Below are 21,147 nucleotides of genomic sequence, written 5' to 3' on the forward strand. Positions count from 1 at the left end.
TCAGGCTCCCTGCTCAGTGGGAAACCTGCTTCTCTCTCTCCCACTCCCCCTGCTTGTGTTCCCTCCCTCACTATCTCTACCAAATAAACAAACAAAATCTTTAAAAAAAAAAAAAAGAAAGAAAGAAAGAAAGAGAAAAAAGAGAAAAATAACATCAAAATTCCCTATTTGGAGAAATTTCTATAAAATGCTTTGTTGACAATACAGTATCTCTCTTATTATTACCTAAAACAACTTTTACCTAAAAGTTGTTTACCACTCAGAAAAGTATAGTCCAAACTTCAGAAGACTCTTTCCCAACAGACTTTAAATGACACGAGCCTCAGAAATACACAAAGTATTTCTATGTATGATCAGATTAGGTTCCAAAAGACTACGTCTAAATCGTTTGTTCCAAAGTCCAGAGTCATCCTATCCAAGAGAGATAGCAAGTACTTTTGCTCTGGCACGTGACATTCATCTCTCACACAACTTCTTAAAAAGAGCTTCTATTACCTAAGTCAGTAGTCATAAGTCTCTTCATCAACTAACTTAAGAATGTGAAATCACAGTTACTCAGGTGTCATTTAAAATCAAACTAACCACGACCTACTGAGTGCTTTGTACTTTTATGAAATTCTAAGGTATAGGTACAAGAATCTAAGCTAGTTGCTGGTCTCCGGAAGCTTAAAATTCACCAAGCTTTTATTCTTTTTTTTTTCCCCACTATCTCTAGATAGCCAAGATACAAGTAGCCAGCTGCAGGTACAATTAGCACATGAGCACCTAGGAAGCCCAATGAGATAACTTTGAAAATTAGGAAACAATTTTTATTTTATTGCATTTGCATACACACACACACACATTAGCCTTTGAAACATCACTATTTTTTTTAAAGATTTTATTTATTTATTTGACAGAGATCACAAGTAGGCAGAGAGAAAGGCAGAGAGAAGGAAGCAGGCTCCCTGCTAAGCAGAGAGCCCGAAGCGGGGCTCAATCCCAGGACCCCAGGATCATGACCTGAGCCGAAGGCAGAGGCTTTAACCCACTGAGCCACCCAGGTGCCCTGAAGCATCACTGTTTTAAAGAAATCTTAGGGCAACTGCTAAAAATCCTTTGAAATTGGAAGTGTTTATGAGACTTTTTCCTCTGTAGTTAGTCTTAAGCAACCTCCACTTTGGGGAAACACAATATACATTCCCATTCAGTCTAAATGATACCAACTGTTGAGATGATGTAATGTTGAAAAGATGGAGTTCTAATATATGAGATTTTTTTTTTTTTTTAAGATTTTATTTATTTGAGAGAGAGCATGGGGAGGAGGAGCACAGGGGGGAGTGCAGAGGGAGAAGCAGACTCCCTGCTGAGCTGGGAGCCAGGGGACATGGGGGCTTGATCCTAGGACCCTAAAATCATGACCTGAGTCGAAGGCAGACACAACCAACTGAGCCATACATATATGAGATTTTATGGTTCAGGTCTCAATCCTTTATCAAGTATGTAATACTTTTGAAATTTTTTGAAGTATTTCAAAAAATATTTTTTTTAATTTAAACATTCTAACATCTTTTTAACACTTCTATTTCTCAACATCTAAAAAGAATGTATTGTGCTGGTTAAAATCTTTACGCTGCCTCTGCCTTTGGCTCAGGCCATGATCTCGGGGTCCTGGGATCCAGGCATCAGGCTCTCAGGCTCTCTGCTCAGCAGGGAGCCTGCTTCCCCCACCCCACCCCCACTTCTCTGCCTACTTGTGATCTGTCTGTAAATAAATAAATAAAATCTTTAAAAACAAAAAACTTTACACTTTAATAAAATTTAGGCTTTATCCTCTGTACAATCTTAATATACATACCCTGTATTTAAATAGTCAATAAAATCGTTAACACACTGATATAAGTATATGTTTAATCCTGTAATTGTATTCAGCATGAAAACAAAACAAGTGAAGAACTTTTTAATTATATTATCCCAGTATCTTTAGGTTAATTTCTAAATTAATGTGTTTCTTCCCTCCCAAAAGGTATAATTAAAATACATCTAGCAAATGTAGCTCTCATTATTGCATGCAATTATAAATTTAATATTAATAACTATGTGATTCTATATTTCACTCATGAATTTTTCTTTTTATTGTTACTGATAGAACCCAGCTAAGACACTTTATGTCTATTCAGATGACTTATTATCTTAAAGCTGTCAAATCATGTTTTACTTCTTTATTAAGACACATCTCAGAAACTTGGACAAAGCTCAACCAAACCATTCTAATTTTATATGGGAAAAAATAAGAACAAAAAAAGAAAATTGGAATCCTATAATCAGGAACATTTTTAAAGTGGATATAGCTTTATGTGATATCTTGGACATTTACTGTTAAATTGGAAAAGGTTTATTTGTTATGGTTTGGCTCAGATTATTGTAGGTTTTTTTAAATGTTTATTTTTGAGAGAGAGTGAAAGAGAGAGAGTAACTGAGCAGGAGCAAGGGGAGGGGCAGAGGGAATCTCAAACAGACTCTCCACCAACTGGGGAACCCAAGGTGGGGCTCGATCTCCCAACCCCAAGATCATGACCTAAGCCAAAATCAAGAGTTGGACCCTCAACCAACCCAGGTGCCCTTATTACTGTGTTTCTGTAATCTGAGTCCCAAGAACTTAGTTTTATGCTATATAATACACTATATAATTTTATATTATATTATATATAATATAATCAAGAAATTTGATTTATTTGAAACTGATCTATATGCCTTTAAAGGAAACATCTCTTTTCCATACTTGTGTATATAAGCAATATTTTAGTTAAAAAACCCAAAGGGTTAATACTTCAGCACAGCTAAATTCAGCAGCGAGGTGACCAATTTTTCTGTGGTTCTATTTCATTCTTGCAGTAATAAAACACTGGTGTCTAGCTTTCAGGTAATAATTCAGCTTGACAGGTGCCTGGGTGGCTCAGTGGGTTAAGCCGCTGCCTTCGGCTCAGGTCATGTTCTCAGGGTCCTGGGATCAAGTTCCGCATCGCGTGCTCTGCTCAGCGGGGAGCCTGCTTCCTCCTCTCTCTCTCTGTCTGCCTTTCTGCCTACTTGTGATCCCTCTCTCTGTCAAATAAATAAATAAAATCTTTGAAAAAGAAGAAAAAATAATAATTCAGCTTGACAAATCACATATATTTAATCTGGCAACTGATACTGTTATTTATTATGTTTTCATCTGATTATCTTAAAAGCTATGGCTTTATATAGTATTATAGTTATGAATTTGACATTAACACATTTCCCATTATAAAACATATTATCATTAACCCACTTCATACTTGAATAATTATTTATAAGGTAGAACACAAAAGTTGTGAGCATCTGATAAAATTGTTTTCCCCCCACTATATCACCATAGTTTTATACTTTTTTTTAAAGATTTTTTATTTATTAATTTGACAGAGAGAAATCACAAGTAGATGGAGAGGCAGGCAGAGAGAGAGAGATAGGGAAGCAGGCTCCCTGCTGAGCAGAGAGCCCGACGCGGGACTCAATCCCAGGACCCTGAGATCATGACCTGAGCCGAAGGCAGCAGCTTAACCCACTGAGCCACCCAGGCGCCCACCATAGTTCTATACTTAATTACAGAAAAGAATGATAGTTTTCCTACAAGATTTTAAGTAATAACTAAAGACCACAACACAAAAGATAATACAAGATCATTAACTGCTAAATCCATGCTACACACAATAAAAGATGTACAAATTCAGAAAGAGAAGAGAAACTTTCACCCTTATACAGGAGTTGAGATTTGAGGTAGGTCTTAAAGATGAGTAGGGTTTGGACAGTGGAAAAAATAAATAAGTACTTAAATAAGGGGCCCTTTCTTTAAAAAAAAATTTTGTATTTATTTGTCAGAGAGAACGCACAAGCAGGGGGAACAGCGGGTGGGGGGAAAGCAGGCTCCCTGCTAAGCAGGGAGCCCAATGCGGAACTAGATCCTGGGACCCTGGGATCATAACTTGAGCTCAAGGCAGAAGTTTAACCCACTGAGCCACCCCAGTATCCCAATAAGGGGCCTTTTTGTTTGACTGGTTTCTTAAAAAACGTAAAATGTGTTCTCCATATATTAATGGCAAGTCCTTTTCAAAACATAACCTTAAATAAATGGGGGTGTACAGGGGGGGTCACTAAGATTAGTGCAGTGGACATCTGTTATTTTTTCATCCCCAACATCTATCTTCTCTTTCCTCTGATAACATCATACCCATTTTCTTTTGGGCAAGAACCTCTCCCCCTCTTTCACTGGATGTGGTTTGGTGGGTTGACCCTACTCCCTGGGCAACAAGTGTGAGCACAAGACCCAGGCTTAACTAACCGAAACAGTCTATCCTCCTCATTGATTGAGCAAAGGCCCACAAAGTCAAACTAGAAAAAAAAAGACTCAACTCCAAGATTCTCGATGGATGCTAAGATTGTTAAACCTGTGGAATGTCAGACTGAAGCAGCTTGTGGTCCAGTAATGCTATCTTTGGTGAAGAACTTGGCTTTTCAAAAAGAAAATACACAGGAAATCAGATCTAAGAAAGTAAGAGGCAGATGCCTAGTGACATTGAGTTGAGAAATACGATAGGGATTAACCATGCTTAATCTAGCCTATGAACTTTCCAGTTTCTTGAGCCAATCAACAGCATCTCTTTGCTTAAGCTAGTTTAAGTTGCTGTCACATATAGCTGAAAGAATCCTAACAAAACCATGTTTAAAATGTCAGCTGCTGGGGCGCCTGGGTGGCTCAGTGGGTTAAAGCCTCTGCCTTCGGCTCAGGTCATGATCCCAGGGTCCTGGGATCCAGCCCCGCATCGCGCTCTCTGCTCAGCAGGGATCCTGCTTCCCTTCCTCTCTCTCTCTTTGCCTGCCTCTCTGCCTAGTTGTGATCTCTGTCAAATAAATAAATAAAATCTTTAAAAAAAAAAAAAAAATGTCAGCTGCTAGGATAGAGCCGAGCCCCTCTGGTGGTTTTGGTTATTCTGCCTCCCTTCCTCCTTCTTGGGAAATCTCTGTTCTCTGAGATCACTTCTTTTTTTTTTTTTTTTTAAGATTTTATTTATTTATTTGACAGATAGAGGTCACAAGTAGGCAGAGAGGTGGGCAGAGAGAGAAGGGGAAGCAGGCTCCCCACTGAGCAGAAAGCCCGATGTGGGGCTTGATCCCAGGACCCTGGTATCATGACCGGAGGCAAAGGCAAAGGCTTTAACTCACTGAGCCACCCAGGCGCCCCTCTAAGAGATCACTTCTTGCTGGGCTCATTCTCACCCCTGCCTCCAAAGTCTGCCCCATGGCTGTGGCAGGCAGCCTCTACTAGAAAGTCACCCTCTCTCTCCTTTTTTAATTTTTGTCTGATCTCCTGTGCTTCTCCCTGCTGTATCATTTTTCCAACGCTTCTCAGTTTTTCATAAGCCAGTCTTGGTTTTCCTTACAGATGTGAACTTCTGTTCAGCCAAATGCACCAATCGCAGCATATGGCATGCAGCCTTTCTTTGGTTCTTCAGCTCAACTCATTTCAGCAATTTCAGCAATTTTCATTGTTCTACATTATTCAAAAATTCTTTTTAAAAATAGCAAAACCATCCCGTGCAGCTGAGTAGCTCAGTCCATTAAGCATCTGCCTTCAGCTCAGGTCATGATCTCAGGGTTCTAGGATCAAGCGGCTGGAGCACAGCATTGGGCTCCCTACTCTGCCGGGAGTCGGCTTCTCACCTCTCTCTCTCTGTTCCTCCCATGCTCATGCTCTTGAGCTCGCACTCTCTCACTAATAAATAAATAAAAGCTTTTTTTTTTTTTTTTAATAGCAAGTAACTGTCGTTGATGTTAAATCTAAATTCAGGACAAAAGGGTATTACTCTGATAATTATAAAAACTACACTTGTTCCAAAGATTCAGCCACAATACCTAGTCCTAGAACAAACCCCCCCCAAAATTACTGTACATTAGACCCTGGCAGAAATGCAGTAACTCTTTTGAAGTTATATATATTTCATTATATATAGATCATTACAAACACCAATTTCTAAAACTTCATATAACTACATATCAGAAGTTCCAGGTAAAAAGGGAAACGTGAAACTAGCTTGCTCAAAGACACACACTGCTTTCATAGAGAGGAAAGTATCTATAAACAACACACCCTCTGGGATCTTCGCAAGTTTGAAAATGCCAAGATGGATAAGGTAATACTAAGTACTTAAAATACCAGCATGCCTCAAAAAAATAAAATACACATGAACAATAGTTATTAGGTTAAATATAACTTAACAGTCTTACCCCAGGTTCTTTAATCCGGGAAACAGTTATTCTATTTGGAAAGCATATAGGCTTTTACAAATTTACATGCAAATAAGTGTGTCATTGCATATTTAACTACCAATCATTTTCTCATCCTCACTGACTTGTTCCTGCCCCTCCTCCTCCATTCAGATCCTACACACTATCTTCCATACTTGTCTATAAGAGGCTTAGGAAGTGCTGCAGCAAGGGAAGCACAGAACTGGAGGGAGAGGATTCTCCACATGTGCCAGTTACGGATTTAAGGTCTCTCACCCATCCTTGCCTACTCTGCAAAAATGGAGCTGGAGCCTTTAAATACATTTCCTTCTCCAGTTGGCACAATGTTGAGCATTATTAACAAAGAACACTGGAGACACACTGCAGGAGGAAGAACGTTTCCCTTTCTGGTTCCAGGGCACTCCGCTGGGCAAGCTCCTGCAGTAGGCAAGCTCTGCCAGCACCCAGTCCCCACAGCAAGGGCAGCATCTCTTGATAGCCTCCTGCAGTCTACAGCTCTCAGCAGCATCCATAAACCAGTAACTTCCCTCCAAGACACCTCCCTATGAACGGCTTTCCCCAGTACCCTCAAGGGTGGATTTCTAGTAGGTTCTATAAGATTAATTTCCAACAGGGGCGCCTGGGTGGCTCAGTGGTTAAGCCGCTGCCTTCGGCTCAGGTCATGATCTCAGGGTCCTGGGATCGAGTCCCGAATCGGGCTCTCTGCTCAGCAGGGAGCCTGCTTCCTCCTCTCTCTCTCTGCCTGCCTCTCTGCCTACTTGTGATTTCTCTCTGTCAAATAAATAAATAAGATCTTTAAAAAAAAAAAAAAAGATTAATTTCCAACAAATTCTACCACAGCAATTTTCTGCCATTCAGTGTGATAAACAGCCATGCCTTAAACAAGGTCTGGACCTCTTCCTTGTACATTCTACTTCAGCCCTTAGGATTATAGTAGATTCTTTTTTTTAAACCAAGGTATAATTAGCAAATAAAACTGCAAGATATTTACGGTATATAGCATGATGAGTTTGATATATATATAAGCTAATTGTGATTATCTACTGTTTATATAATCTTTAGAGATTCTTTGTTCAAATTACTGTATAATTTCTGTGTCCTAGTTGAACCCTGACTGATACACCAAGTAAAACTAGCAAACCAACAGCACAAAAGAGATGGACTCTGGCATTTCTAGAAACAACCTATACTAAAAGATGGTTAATAAAAGTATGGTTAAGGGGGCTCAGGCAAGGTAACCAGAGAGTATCTTCAAGAAGAAAATGCTGATTTGGGGCACCTGGGTGGCTCAGTGGGTTAAAGCCTCTGCCTTCAGCTCAGCTCACAATCCCAGGATCCTGGAATCCAGTCTCGCATGGGGCTCTCTGCTTAGCAGGGAGCCTGCTTCCCTTCCTCTCTCTCTGCCTGCCTCTCTCCCTACTTGGGATCTCTGTTTGTCAAACAAATAAATAAATAAATAAAATCTTTAAAAAAGGGGGGGGCACCTGGGTGGCTCAGTGGGTTAAGCCGCTGCCTTTGGCTCAGGTCATGATCTCAGGGTCCTGGGATCGAGCCCCGCATCGGGCTCTCTGCTCAGCAGGGAGCCTGCTTCCCTCTCTCTCTCTCTGCCTGCCTCTCCATCTACTTGTGATTTCTCTCTGTTAAAATAAATAAATAAAATCTTAAAAAATAATAATAAATAAATAAATAAATAAAGGGAAGAAAATGCTGATTTAAAAAAGAAAAGAAAAAGCAATAATCTAACCAACTGTAATATGTCCCTCCCAAAGATAAAATGGGACAAGCTAAGGGGCACCTGGGTGGCTCAGTTTGTTAAGCATCTGCCTTCAGCTCAGCTCGTGATCTCAGGGTCCTGGAATCAGCCAATTGAGCCCCAAATGGGCTCCCCACTCATTGGGGAGTCTGCTTCTCCCTGTCCCTCTGCCCCTCCCTCCAACCCCTCCCTGCCCCCTGCCCCTCCCTCCAACCCCTCTCTCTCACAAATAAATAAATAAAAGCTTAAAAAAAATGAAGCAAGCTCATATACGTACCTTGTATATTCTTCATGCAAATTACCAAGTTTGCATTTATCAGTTGGCTTCTTGTGAACCCAAATGGAGTTAGTCTCCTCAAACCCATCTAATGAAGAAAATAGGGTCTCGACTTGAGATAACAAGAAAAAGACTGCAACTCTCTGATAACCTTCCTCACAACCAACCAGCAACCTCCATCTTTAACATTTGTTAATTTCACAAATGCTACCAAAGGTTAGAAGCAAAGAAAAGTAAGCCACTTACTGGTTTATGAGGATTAATTTCAAAGATTTTTAAATTTATTTTTGCGAGAGATTGAGAGAAAGAGATCTAGCATGAGCAGGAGGGGGTAGGCAGAGAGAGCAGCAGACTTCCCTTGAGCAGGGAGCTGGACATAGGACTAGATCCCAGACCCCAGGATCATGACCTGAGCCAAAAGCAGACACAACCAACTGAGCCACTCAGGCGCCTGAATTTTAAAATTCTATTCTTCGTCCCCTTTTTTTGCCAACACTGGCCCTGTCTATAAGTATAATGATCAAATTCTCTAAGCCAGGTAACTGATAAAAATATCAAATAAAATTACTCAGATTCAAGAAAGACCACTGAAGAATCTATTCAAGATTACCCTTCAGATAGGATTTGACAGCACAAATACAAAACTGGATTCATATATTTTATTTTTTTTTTTTAAGATTTATTTATTTATTTGACAGAGAGAGAGATCACAAGTTAGGCAGAGAGGCAGGCAGAGAGAGAGGAGGAAGCAGGCTCCCTGCTGAGCAGAGAGCCTGATGTGGGACTCGATCCCAGGACTCTGAGATCATGACCTGAGCAGAAGGCAGCGGCTTAACCCACTGAGCCACCCAGGCGCCCCAAGGATTCATATATTTTAAATCATGTTTACCCACTTGTGCACGTAAGAACAGGCAAGTCTTCCTAAGATCAGTAAATATTCCATCTATCACTTTTCTTGAAGGGCCACACTGCTGTCTTATTAGAGAAAGAACACTTTAATTTAAAAAATCTTCAGGAAATTATATGTTTAGTAACCAATATTTCATATCTAAGGTGTATGTAAATTAGCAGAATATAAGATCCTTTTCCCATCTATAGGCACCTCCCTAGTCCTCCAAAACCACTTGCAAAATGGGATGCAAGCATCCAAAAGTCTGTTCCTAAGCTTCCTGATGTTCCTAAGTTCCAGAAGCAGGCTTGGGCCCCAAAACTTTGACACCGCTGACACAAGAATGACAACTTATGACAAATGTTATCACTACCACAGCTTGCTTTGCTTCCCTACAACCCTGTACATTCCCCTTTGCTTTTCCTGGTTCACAGCAGGTTTCTTTTTTCCCTGTGAATATTGAGGTTAAATAGCCTGTGACTCAGGGCACCTTGATGGCTCAGTGGGTTGGGCCTCTGCCTTCAGCTCAGGTCACGATCTCAGGGTCCTAGATGGAGACCCAAATCGGGCTCTCTGCTCAGCGGGAGTCTGCTTCCCCCCATCTCTGCTTACTTGTGATTTCTCTCTCTCTCTGTCAAATAAATAAATAAATAATCTTAAAAAAAAAAAAAAGGCCTGTGACTCTTTGTCATCAATTTTCCCTCTTCATCTAATAATAGTTAGCACTTTCTTTATATATCTTTTCAATTCAAAAAGTACCCTACTGCCAATTATGTAGGGAGGTGGCTTTAATTCCTTCCTGCTTTATTTTCTTATGATTTTTAATTTAATTTAAAAAAATTTTTATTATGTTAGTCACCATACAGTACATTAGTTTTTGATGTACTGTTCCATGATTCATTGCTTGCATATAACACCCAGTGCTCCATGCAATCTGTGCTCCTCTATACTCATCACCAGGCTCACCCATCCCCCCACCGCCCTTCCCTCCAAAACTTTCAGTTTGTTATTGAGTCCATAGCTTCTCATGATTCATCTCCTACCCCAATTTCTCCCCCTTCATTTTTCCCTTCCTTCTAAAGTCCTCCATGCTATCCCTTATGATCCACAAATAAGTGAAACCATATAATAATTTACTTTCTCTGTTTGATTTATTCCACTTAGCATAATCTCCTCCAGTCTCATCCATGTTGAGGCAAAAGTTGGATATGCATTCTTTGTGATGGCTGAGTAATATTCCATTGTGTGTATGGACTACATCTTCCTTATCCATTCATCTGTTGAAGGGCATCTTGGCTCCTTCCACTTTGGCTTTTTCTCTCTTTGGCCTTTGAAAGTTTTAACTATTTTTATATTGCTCTTGGTAAAGTGGATAGCTTCTATTTGTGGATTCCCCCTTAGAACTGTCCACTTAAGAGTAACTTGAAGGTATAATTAAAGTTAGTAAAATTTTAAAGCATTATTCTACCTGATAAAGACCAGAAACAAAGGGGAAAAGGTGTTTACCATCAACAGGTCAAAAGAGAAAATTCTTTACAGGCAGAGCAAATTTTTTTTTTTTACACAATTTATTTACTTATTTGAGAGAGAGAGAACACACAAGCAGGAAGGTCAAGGAAAGGAAGAGAAAATCTCAGACAGACCCCACACTGAGTATGGAGCCATACTCAAGTTCATGACCCTGAAATCATAACCTCAGCGGAAACCAAGACACATAACCAACTACGCCACCCAAGCACCCCCAGAGCAACTTTTTCTTATTTAATTTGATTAAAATTTAAAGCATTGCTAATTATTAGGAACAGGCTTAAAATAATGATGAAGAAATAGAAAGCTAGTTATTCTTTATGGAATGAATACAAGGTGCCACACCATCAATAGAACATTAGAAATATCTTCAGAGAAAAAAAATAATATGTATGGTATTTATCACCACAAGGAGTATTTTATGTCTTAGAGAGGACTACTATTCATTCAGTATTGACCATCTACACAAAACTAAGCATTGGGAATATGTAATAAAAATATACGTGTGTCCTGCCCTCAAAAACCTTACAGAAATCCAAATTCTCTTTTACAACATGAAATTAATAAAAGAGTTTCAAATTCAGATAAGATTCTGTGGATACCTGTTGATCACATAACTAATACTAGCAATTAAAATTTAAATTCTGGGGCGCCTGGATGGCTCAGTGGGTTAAAGCCTCTGCCTTCGGCTCAGGTCACGATCCCAGGATACTGGGATCAAGTCCGGCATCGGGCTCTCTGTTCAGCAGGGAGCCTGCTTCCTCCTCTCTCTGCCTGCCTCTCTGCCTACTTGTGATCTGTCAAATAAATAAATCTTTTTTAAAAAATAAATAAATAAAATAAAATTTAAATTCACTTGGCAACATCGTTGAAAGAAATTCAAACTACTCCTGCTATACAATAATGTTTGGTGTTCTATCTTCTTATCACAATTCAAGATTTTAGAGCAGGATGAGAGATGAGCTGATCGAATTTAACAATCACCTCTAGAGTTTCCAAGCAAAAATGATCATTTATAGGCACCTCTAAGGTATCAACACATTCAAACATTCTATCCCAGCTAGGGAAGGAATCCAGTGGCCCCTCATAAACCCAGCTTCCCAAGACTTGGAATCTCCCATTCAAGACAGAGGGTACCAAGGGACACCAAACCAAAGGGTCTGCACTTTACACTGAGACAATGTAAATAAGCTCACTCTACTAAATTCTCTTATATGTAACCAGTTAAGACATGTACGATCTCAAGAGTGTGGCCAGATCACCTGGAAATTCTTTCTAGGAAAAGCTACATTTTGCTGTGCCTGTAAAAATTATGATTTCCTAAACTACAGATCTATTCTGTTCTTTACTTCTACCAAGAAAAAGAAAATCTATCATGTACTGAATGGTTATTACCTGCTAGGCTCAGTGCTACGCACTTTAAAAAGACTGTCTAGGGGTGCCTGGGTGGCTCAGAGGGTTAAAACCTCTGCCTTCGGCTCAGGTCATGATCCCAAGGTCCTGGGATGGAGCCCCATATCAGACTCTCTGCTCAGCAGGGAGCCTGCTTCCTCCTCTCTCTCTGCCTGCCTCTCTGCCTACCCTCTGCCTAGTTGTGATCTCTGTCAAATAAATAAATAAATAAAATCTTAAAAAAAAAAAAAAGAAGAAGAAGATGATGATGATGACTAATTTAATCCTGACATTCTCCAGAGTAGACATCTAATGTCCATTTATAGGTAAAGAAATTGAAGCACAGAGAGGTTTAAAAATTGGCCTGAGTATTTTATTCTTTTTGGTGCTATTGTAAATGGAATTGTTTTCCTAATTTCCTTTTCAGACAGCTCATTGTTAGTATGCAGAAATGCAACTGATTTTTGCACGTTGATTTTGTATCTTGCAACTTTACAAAATGTGTTTATTATTTCTAACAGTCTTTAGTCTTTAGGGTTTACTATATATAAGATCATGTTGTCTGCAAACAGGAACAATTTTAGTTCTTCTTTTCCAATTTTGAAGCCTTTTTAATCCCTTTTCTTGCCTAGGTGCTCTGGCTAGGACTATTTGCCTCATTCCTTATCACAGTGGGTTATTATTACCTCACACCTGTCAGGATGGCTATTATCAAAACAAAAACAAAAACAAAAGACAAGTGTTGGTGAGGATGTAAAGAAAATGTAACCTCTATACTGTTGATAGGAACAAAAAATGATGCAACTGCTAGGATAAATAGTAAGCAGGTTCCTCAAAAATATCAAAATAGAATTAACTGTATGATCTAACAATCCTGCTTCTGTGTATTTAACCAGAAGTACTGCAATCAGGATCTCAAAGAATTGCTAGCACTCTCATGTTTCCTGAGGCACAATTAATAATCACCAAGATTATTCATGTCCATGGCAGAAAAATGCAATAGCAAAATGCGGTATATACATAGAACGGAATATTACTCAGCTTTTAAAAGAAAACTCTGCAACAGGTGACAACATGGGTGAACCTTACAGACATTATGCTAAGTGACATAAGCCAGTTACAGGAAGACAAATGATTTCAATTACATATATGAGGTATCCACTGACATGAGATTATCTAAAATAGCCAAATTCATAGAATGAAAGAGTGGAATGCTGGTTGCCAGGGGCCATAATAGAGGGAATGGGGAGTTACTAATTAATTGGCATAAAGTTCTAGTTAAGCAAGATGAATAAGCTCTTGAGATACGATGTACATTGTACCTACACTCAACAGTACTATCTTGCACACTTAAAAAATGTGCTATGAGGGTAGACCTCATGATAAGTATTCTATATATATATATACATATATATATGTATATATATATATATATATATATAGTGTTTTTTTTGTTGTTTTTTTGTTTTTTGGGTTTTGTTTTGTTTTTTTTTTTTTTTTTTGACAGACAGGGATCACAAGTAGACAGCGAAGCAGGGAAGCAGGCTCCCTGCTGAGCAGAGAGCCCGATGCGGGACTCAATCCCAGGACCCTGAGATCATGACCTGAGCAGAAGACAGAGGCGTAACCCACTGAGCCACCCAGGCGCCCCTCATGTTAAATATTCTAAAGCACGGTAAAATCGGTCCAAGAACTCAAATCCACTTCTAACGGACACTCCCTTGCTCCTACTTTAACACAATAAACTGCCTCGAAGCAGATTAGAATGTACTAAGAGGACTCTCTCCCAGCAATGTGTGACGTTAGGGAATTCGCTTAACAGCTCTGAACATGAGTTTCCTCACCACCAAAATAAGTCTCTGCGCAAACACAACTGGTCGGTCTGCAGTCTTGGCTACCGGCCGACCTCGCAAGAGCATCCGCGGGACCAAAAGGAGGTCACGCTGGATCTCAGCTCCTGAGCCAGACCGCAGGCATGAAGGGGCGAAACGCTGTAGGAGAAAAGAAAGCCTCGTCCCGCTGGGTCACTATGACCCAAAGGAAAAGCGTCAGTAAGTACGACCAGCCCACGGCCTCGTTTCCTAGGTAGCTGGACCAAAAACTGGGCTCACCTCGGGCGGGAATCACTGGCTGGCACCTCCCCTTCACCCTGCGCCTCAGTCGCCATCTTAGTCAGCAAACTTCTCTCACCGCCCCTATCTCCGGCCCCGCCCCCGCGCATTTGGATTGGCTAAGGAGTTCCCCCTCTTCAGTGCGATTGGATGACTAAACAGTTTCATGATATTATTGGTTTATTCAAATAGCTAACGGTCATTGGTCACCCCCAGCCCGGGCGGAAAAGGGTTGGGGACCAGACCCAGCCCCGAGGCTCCTGGGAGTTGTAGTTTCATGTTTCGATGAGACTTTCCGATTCCACCCACTTTTTTTTAACTTTCTGGTCAGAAATCCCCAGCCTACGCTCAAATTAAGTCTGGATGTGAACTCTCAGAATCACAGAACTGTCGAATCTGAAATTGACTTTAAGAACAACGTTCTAGGGGCTCCTGGGTGGCTCAATGGGTTAAAGCCTCTGCCTTCCGCTCGGGTCATGATCCCAGGATCTTGGGATCCAGTCCGGCATCGGGCTCTCTGCTCAGCGGGGAGCCTGCTTCCTCCTCTCTCTCTGCCTGCCTCTCTGCCTCCTTGTGATCTCTCTCTGTCAAATAAATAAATCTTAAAAAGAAGAAGAAGAACAGCGCTCTAAAATGTAAGATTCATTTTCTGTCTGGACACAGAGTATATCTAGAAGAGTAGGTACGCCGGGGCAATCAAGAAGTACTTGACTATCACGTTTAGCTCACATCCAGCCACACAGCTTAGCGGTGGGTCACTTAGGCTTCTTTCTACACGCGCCCTTCCGGCTACCCAGAGAACCCATAGGCTTTGCCTCTATGATCTGAAACAAGGAACGAACAGCACCATAACCTTGTCCCTGAATGAGCTTTAATGCTCAATGGTAGAAATAGTCGTAATTATGCTTGTCCTGGGATCAAGCCCAGTATCAGGCTCCCTGCTCAGCCAGGAGCCTCCTCCTCTCTCTCCAGCTCCCTTGAGCTTGTGTTCCCTCTCTTGCTGTCTCTCTCTGTCAAATAAATAATTTTTTTTTAATTATGTAGTTGTTTATGTGACTATTTATTTCATGTGAGGGTTCCCAGCTAGATTTCCTACCACTCTTGGGTGGAGACGACCTCTATTTTGCTCCCCATGGCTTGTGGCTCATAGTAACCTTTTCAATAAATAGTTTTTGAACAAACGAGTAAACAAGTCCTCAGATTATAGGATCCAAAATAAAAGTTGATTCACGGGGCGCCTGGGTGGCTCAGTGGGTTAAGCCGCTGCCTTCGACTTAGGTCATGATCTCAGGGTCCTGGGATCCAGTCCCGCATCAGGCTCTCTGCTCAGCAGGGAGCCTGCTTCCTTCTCTCTCTCTCTCTCTCTGCCTGCCTCTCAGTGTACTTGTGATTTCTCTCTGTCAAATAAATAAATAAAATCTTTAAAAAAAAAAAAAGTTGATTCACGTGTTCTAATAGATTATTTCAGTCGATGAATTTATATTAAAAGTTTGAAGAAGGTGTCAAAATAAAATTGCTTTATGTTTATTCTGTGTTTTATGTTTAACAGAGTTTCTTTGAGCAAATAAATACATGAAAAGTAACACGAAATTCAACAAACACGTATCAGTGAGATTATTCATTGAACCCAAGACACTCTTGGGAAATCCAGGCTGCATATTTGGTGTATATTTACAAAGCAAGGCGTATAATTACAAGCAAGCATTTCTCCAAAGTATGAACAAGTTTTTGTCCCAGCCTCCTGATACTCCACATCAACTGACTGACTGACTGACTGACTGGATTGAACTGATGCTTTCACACAGAAGAAATGTCCAAAACTTTAAAGTATTACTGCTACAGGGCACCTGGTTGGCTCAGTGGGTTAAAGCCTCTGCCTTCAGCTCAGGTCATGGTCCCACATCGGGCTCTCTCCTCGGCTGGGAGCCTACTTCCCCTCTCTCTCTGCCTACCTCTCTGCTTACTTGTGATCTCTATCTGTCAAATAAATAAATAATCTTAAAGTATTACTGCTACATCCAAGTAGAATACCACACAACGCTATTTCTGGTTTACCTGTTTGGATGAAAAAAATTTTTTTAAAGATTTATTTATTTATTTGACAGAGAGAGATCACGAGTAGACAGAGAGGCAGGCAGAGAGAGAGAGAAGCAGGCTCCCCACCGAGCAGAGAGCCCGATGCGGGACTCGATCCCAGGACCCTGAGATCATGACCTGAGCCAAAGGCAGCGGCTTAACCCACTGAGCCACCCAAGCGCCCCTTGGATGACATTTTTATACAAAGTCCTTAATGTCTGGAGAAATGTTGTTCTGTAGTTAAGAGCAGTAAGCCTACTTTCAAATCCTAGCTCCATTACTTCTAACTGTGTGACCAACAATTTAACTTTGATTCCTTTTCCTCCTCTGTAATATAAGGATGATAATAATTCTCAGAGCAGTATTGTGAAGATTGAAACGAGATAATCTCTGAAACGCTGCTTACCTGCACAGTGTCTGGCACGTATTGAAACTAGATACATAGTCAAGGTAATGTGATAAATGCTAAGAATGCTAAACTCCCTTCTCAGATAACATTTCTATCTCCATTGCTGCATGATAAGGACCATACTTTACACTTATAGTTACAGCTTAATCAGTTACGCTGGAGAGGAGAATGTTTCTTCGGAAAACCAACTATTCCGCTGTGACTTCTGATGAAAAGCAAGTATTGTTGCTGAGTACTGTAAAAGTACTCCCCAGCCAGCAAGACTGCCCTGTTTCTGCGAGGATGTCCTGGCCCCCCTGAAATCTCACTCCATCGAGGTACTACTGCTGGCCAGCCTCGTGATAAGCATGGCTGTCCAGCAGATATTCATGAAAAGTTCAGAAAGTCATCTTGTTTCCAACAGTCTGGCTGAACAAAAGGTCACAGGATAGTGGCCCCAGCCCTCAAGGAGTTACAGACTCAGAGATAAAATGAATATACATAAATCACATACAACAGAAGGCAGATTAGAATTACCAAGAACGAAATAGTAAAGCAGAGAAAAGACTTCTAGGAATTCAGAAGTACGAAGAAGGGAAGAAGGCCAAGCCTCCAAAGGATGGTTTATGATCCCGGGCATGGATTAGAATCTACCCCAAATGTCATTGCACATCAATCTATCTACCCCCAATGAACTTCAAACACCTTTTGCATTGTTTAATTACACAAATAACACGTGAAGATGCTTCCCTTGCAAATAAATAAGTAAATAATACAGACAAAAGCTCCCTTGTCAACCATCCCTACATTCTAGTCCTTCCTCTAAGAAAATGCCATTTTCAGTTTAACATGTGTCCTTTCAAGGGCACTTGGGTGGCTCAGTGGGTTAAAGTCTCTGCCTTCGGCTTGGGTAGTGATCCCAGGGTCCTGGGACCAAGCCCCACATCAGGCTCTCTGCTCTGTGGGGAGCCTGCTTCCTCCTCTCTCTCTCTGCCTGCCTCTCTGCCTACTAGTGATCTCTGTCAAATAAATAAATAAAATCTTTGAAAAAAAAATAATATGTGTCCTTCCAGATCGTTCTCTATTATAGTACATTCCTTCAAAAAATATTTACTGAATGCTACTATGTGCCAGGCACTGTTCTAGGCCTGGAAATAGAGATGTGAACAATGCATTTGTTCAAGCAAAGAATTGAGGCATTTCTTTCCTTTTCTTATTTTCCCGTTAATCTTTTTTTTTTTTTTTTAGAAATCTCAACACTCAACATGAAGCTTGAATTCATGACCCCAAGATTAAGAGTCACACACTCTACCAACTGAGCCAGTCGGGCACCCTTTAATTTTTAGATACATGGTGATATATTGTACATATTATCTTTGTAGGAGCATCTCAGAGATCTATGTCAGTTACACTTTTTAACTGCTATGTTTGCCGTATAATGCTCTGCCATCACCCTTTTGAACTGCTGTGTAGCATTCCACCTTATAGATGCTCCCCAGTTTACTTAAACCACCTCCTCCAGACATAAATTCGGTTTACGTCAATCTGGATTGCAAGCACTGGAAGCTGACTTCGGCTAACATAACAGAAACTGGATTTGTTGGAAGGGTACTGGGGTAAGAGCTGGTGGAAAGGAAGGGGCTTGGGGAGCCAAAAACCCAGCCAAGGTCACACCATTCAGTACCACTTGACTCAGCACAGTGACCCCTCCACTGATTTCCCAGCTACGCTCGGATCTCCGTATCACTCCAGGGAGAGGAAGAGTCATAAGTGAAAACATCTGATTGGCTGGACCACAGTCACCTGCCTCCATCCTTTTGCATGGAGGAAAGCCCTGTCTCCCACCAAAGTTCTCCCAGTGGGGAATTACCCACAAAAGGTGGGGGGGAATCATAAGACAAACGTGTGCTACACATTTCTTGCTTCCTGGGACACCTGTTTATTGTGGGCTGGGGCAAAGTTTAACCAGTCATTCTCCTTCAGACACACCGGAGACTAACACTTACATTACTCCATATGCAAGGGGAAAAAAGCTACCTGCAGCTTTGCTGTAGAATCCCCTTCAAGACTGGCCATAGGGTGAGTGGAAGAGGGAATTCAATGAGGTGAAGAGAAGAGCAACCCATTCTGTGCAGCTAAAAGCGACCCAGGTCAGGGCTGGAACCGTAGGGGAAGAACCCCGGAGGTCATTTTCCCCAGCCAGGATAACAAGCTGGGAAACAGTCAGGTCACAGGCAAAAAAGGCTGGTGGAGAAAAACACTGGAAGCACACTCAGTCACAGAACGTTCGTGATTGGATTCACCATCAGTCAGGCACTGAGCTCAGCGTTGAGCACTGAGCCATGAATCCTACCTCTGAAAGCTCAGACTGGTGCTATGGGGCACCGGGGCCAGGCTTCCTGGGCATTGAGAGAGGCAAGGAACACACTCTCTGAAAGCCTGAAAATACAGGAAGTAGCCGGGCCCGGCGCAGGGAATGGATTTGAGGGAGGCTTGAGGGGGTTCTGAGTCTTGCAGGGTGAGTTGAAAGTCCTGAACACTGGCCCAATCATTTTGGGGTTTTTGTTTTGTTTTTTTGTTTTTTTTTTTTAAGATGTTATTTATTTATTTGACAGAGAGCGAGATCACAAGTAGTCAGAGAAGCAGGCAGAGAGAGAGGGGGAAGCAGGTTCCCCACTGAGCAGAGAGCCCTATGCGGGGCTCGATCCCAGGACCCTCAGATCACACTACCGGAGCTGAAAGCAGAGGCTTAACCCACTGAACCACCCAGGCGCCCCAGCACCGCCAAATCATTTTGAATTGGAATGTTTCTGGCCCTCTAATCAAAAACACTCGGGCCTCAGGTCTGGAGGCCCCAGGTGCTGATGGTAAGTTTCAAAGCAGTAACATGTATGTGACATTCAGGAATGGGCAGGTTCATTGTGAACTCACTGTGTGGGGTGTTATCTCCGCAGTCATGTGAGCTGAAGCCTGAACGGATCCTTTTTTCTGCCACTACAGCCCATTCTCATGGAGATGGTTTTGATATGGAGAGAAGTTTTGCACATTAAGCCTATACAGCTATTAGGAGGCAGGGTAATGGTCAGAAAAGGCTCCAACCCTTCCCCAACCTATTTCTTCTCTAGACAGGAGCCTTCAGAGTCAGCTTCCAAGATCCACCCATTCAAAATCAGGAAGTAAAGGAAATTGTCCTTTAGCCCCCTGTAGACCTGTATAGTCATCCCCACCCATATGACCCATCTTCTTTCAAGGATATAAGAAGAAAGGATTCCCTTGTTCATTCATTCTTTCATTTACACACACTTCAGTGTGAATTAAGCCCAAGGGTACTTCATTTGGAACATGTGAATGTAAAAGACCACTTCTAATTGTAAGATAAAAGGGTTCTTGCGCAGTTAAAATAACTTCACACGGTCATTTGGATTAGGAAACATGAAAACCTTCTGGGGACTCAGTTGTGTCTCAGATTGCCATGGCTGCATTTCTAGATTTGTTTTCAGATGGCTTGGTTAGTTTTGGCTTACCCCTCTAGACTGTAAGCTCTGTGAGTTAAGGACTACATTTGGTTTTGCTATATGTTGAACTATACGTAGAAGGAATAAAGGATCAAATCAATCAATGAAATCAAGGAAGTAATAAATGAAACAATGAGATTACTCAGGCCTTATGGAAAAACTACATCCTGCCAATACTGGATGTATAGGTTTTTATTTTGATGTACCCAGCATCTCTTAAGGGGTCCTCTGTTTCCCTAGGTTTGACTGACCCTATTTCTGGCTATAAGGTGAGCAAGAAGTCAGGCTTGGCCAATCAGAGGACTCTAACCTCTAGACTTAAGAGTCTTACAGTCTAGACCAGCCCAAGTAACTACTGAAATGAAGAATGCTATAAGAGCCCCATTGAGGGAACTGAATGGGATGGGAGAGCAGAGGGCAGAGGAACCACGACCTACTGGGGAGAGCAGAGACAGCTTCATGAAGGAGCCTCATGGACTGAGCAAGACTTAAATGGCTGGAGATGTGGGAGAAGGCATTCTTTGCACAAAGAACTGGACCAAACATGGGAGAGAGGAATATATCGGATGTGTTTGGAAGTCGGCAAGGGCCCAGTCCAATAGCACCATGGGGGTGAAGAAGAAGAGAATGTTAGAAGAGTGGTTCAGGGCCAGGTCTCTGAGAGCTCTGGATACCATGTTAAGGAGCTGAAGGTTTTACTCAGGAGCCCATGTGGACATATTCAGAGTGGGAGTGGTGAGTCACCTGAGAAGGGTTGGCCATTAGGAAATTCATCTTCCAGAAGAGTGGATTAAAGGGAAAGTGGCTAGGGTCCAGACACAAGTTGCTCGAGCTCAGCCAAAGAAACATGAAGGACGTCGGCAATGGAACCAGAAATAGGGCATGACTACTGGCATAGGCACTGAAGGCCTTGGGGAAT

At 41.5% G+C, this 21,147-nt stretch overlaps 1 protein-coding gene across 2 annotated transcripts in view; it reads right to left on the reverse strand.

Moving 5' to 3' along the window:
• The window catches only part of ARHGAP19 (Rho GTPase activating protein 19), a 66,753-nt gene extending 52,424 nt beyond the window's left edge, over window positions 1–14,329 (reverse strand). For both annotated transcript variants that reach the window (XM_059398256.1, XM_059398255.1), the window contains exon 1: window positions 14,250–14,329. In XM_059398256.1, the coding sequence (XP_059254239.1) occupies window positions 14,250–14,305 (56 nt within the window). In that variant the 5' untranslated portion in view covers window positions 14,306–14,329. The remainder of the gene's footprint in view (window positions 1–14,249) is intronic.
• Window positions 14,330–21,147: the final 6,818 nt, after the last annotated feature.

The sequence above is a fragment of the Mustela nigripes genome, chromosome 4, assembly GCF_022355385.1.
Source record: "Mustela nigripes isolate SB6536 chromosome 4, MUSNIG.SB6536, whole genome shotgun sequence".
NCBI classification, from domain to species: domain Eukaryota; kingdom Metazoa; phylum Chordata; class Mammalia; order Carnivora; family Mustelidae; genus Mustela; species Mustela nigripes.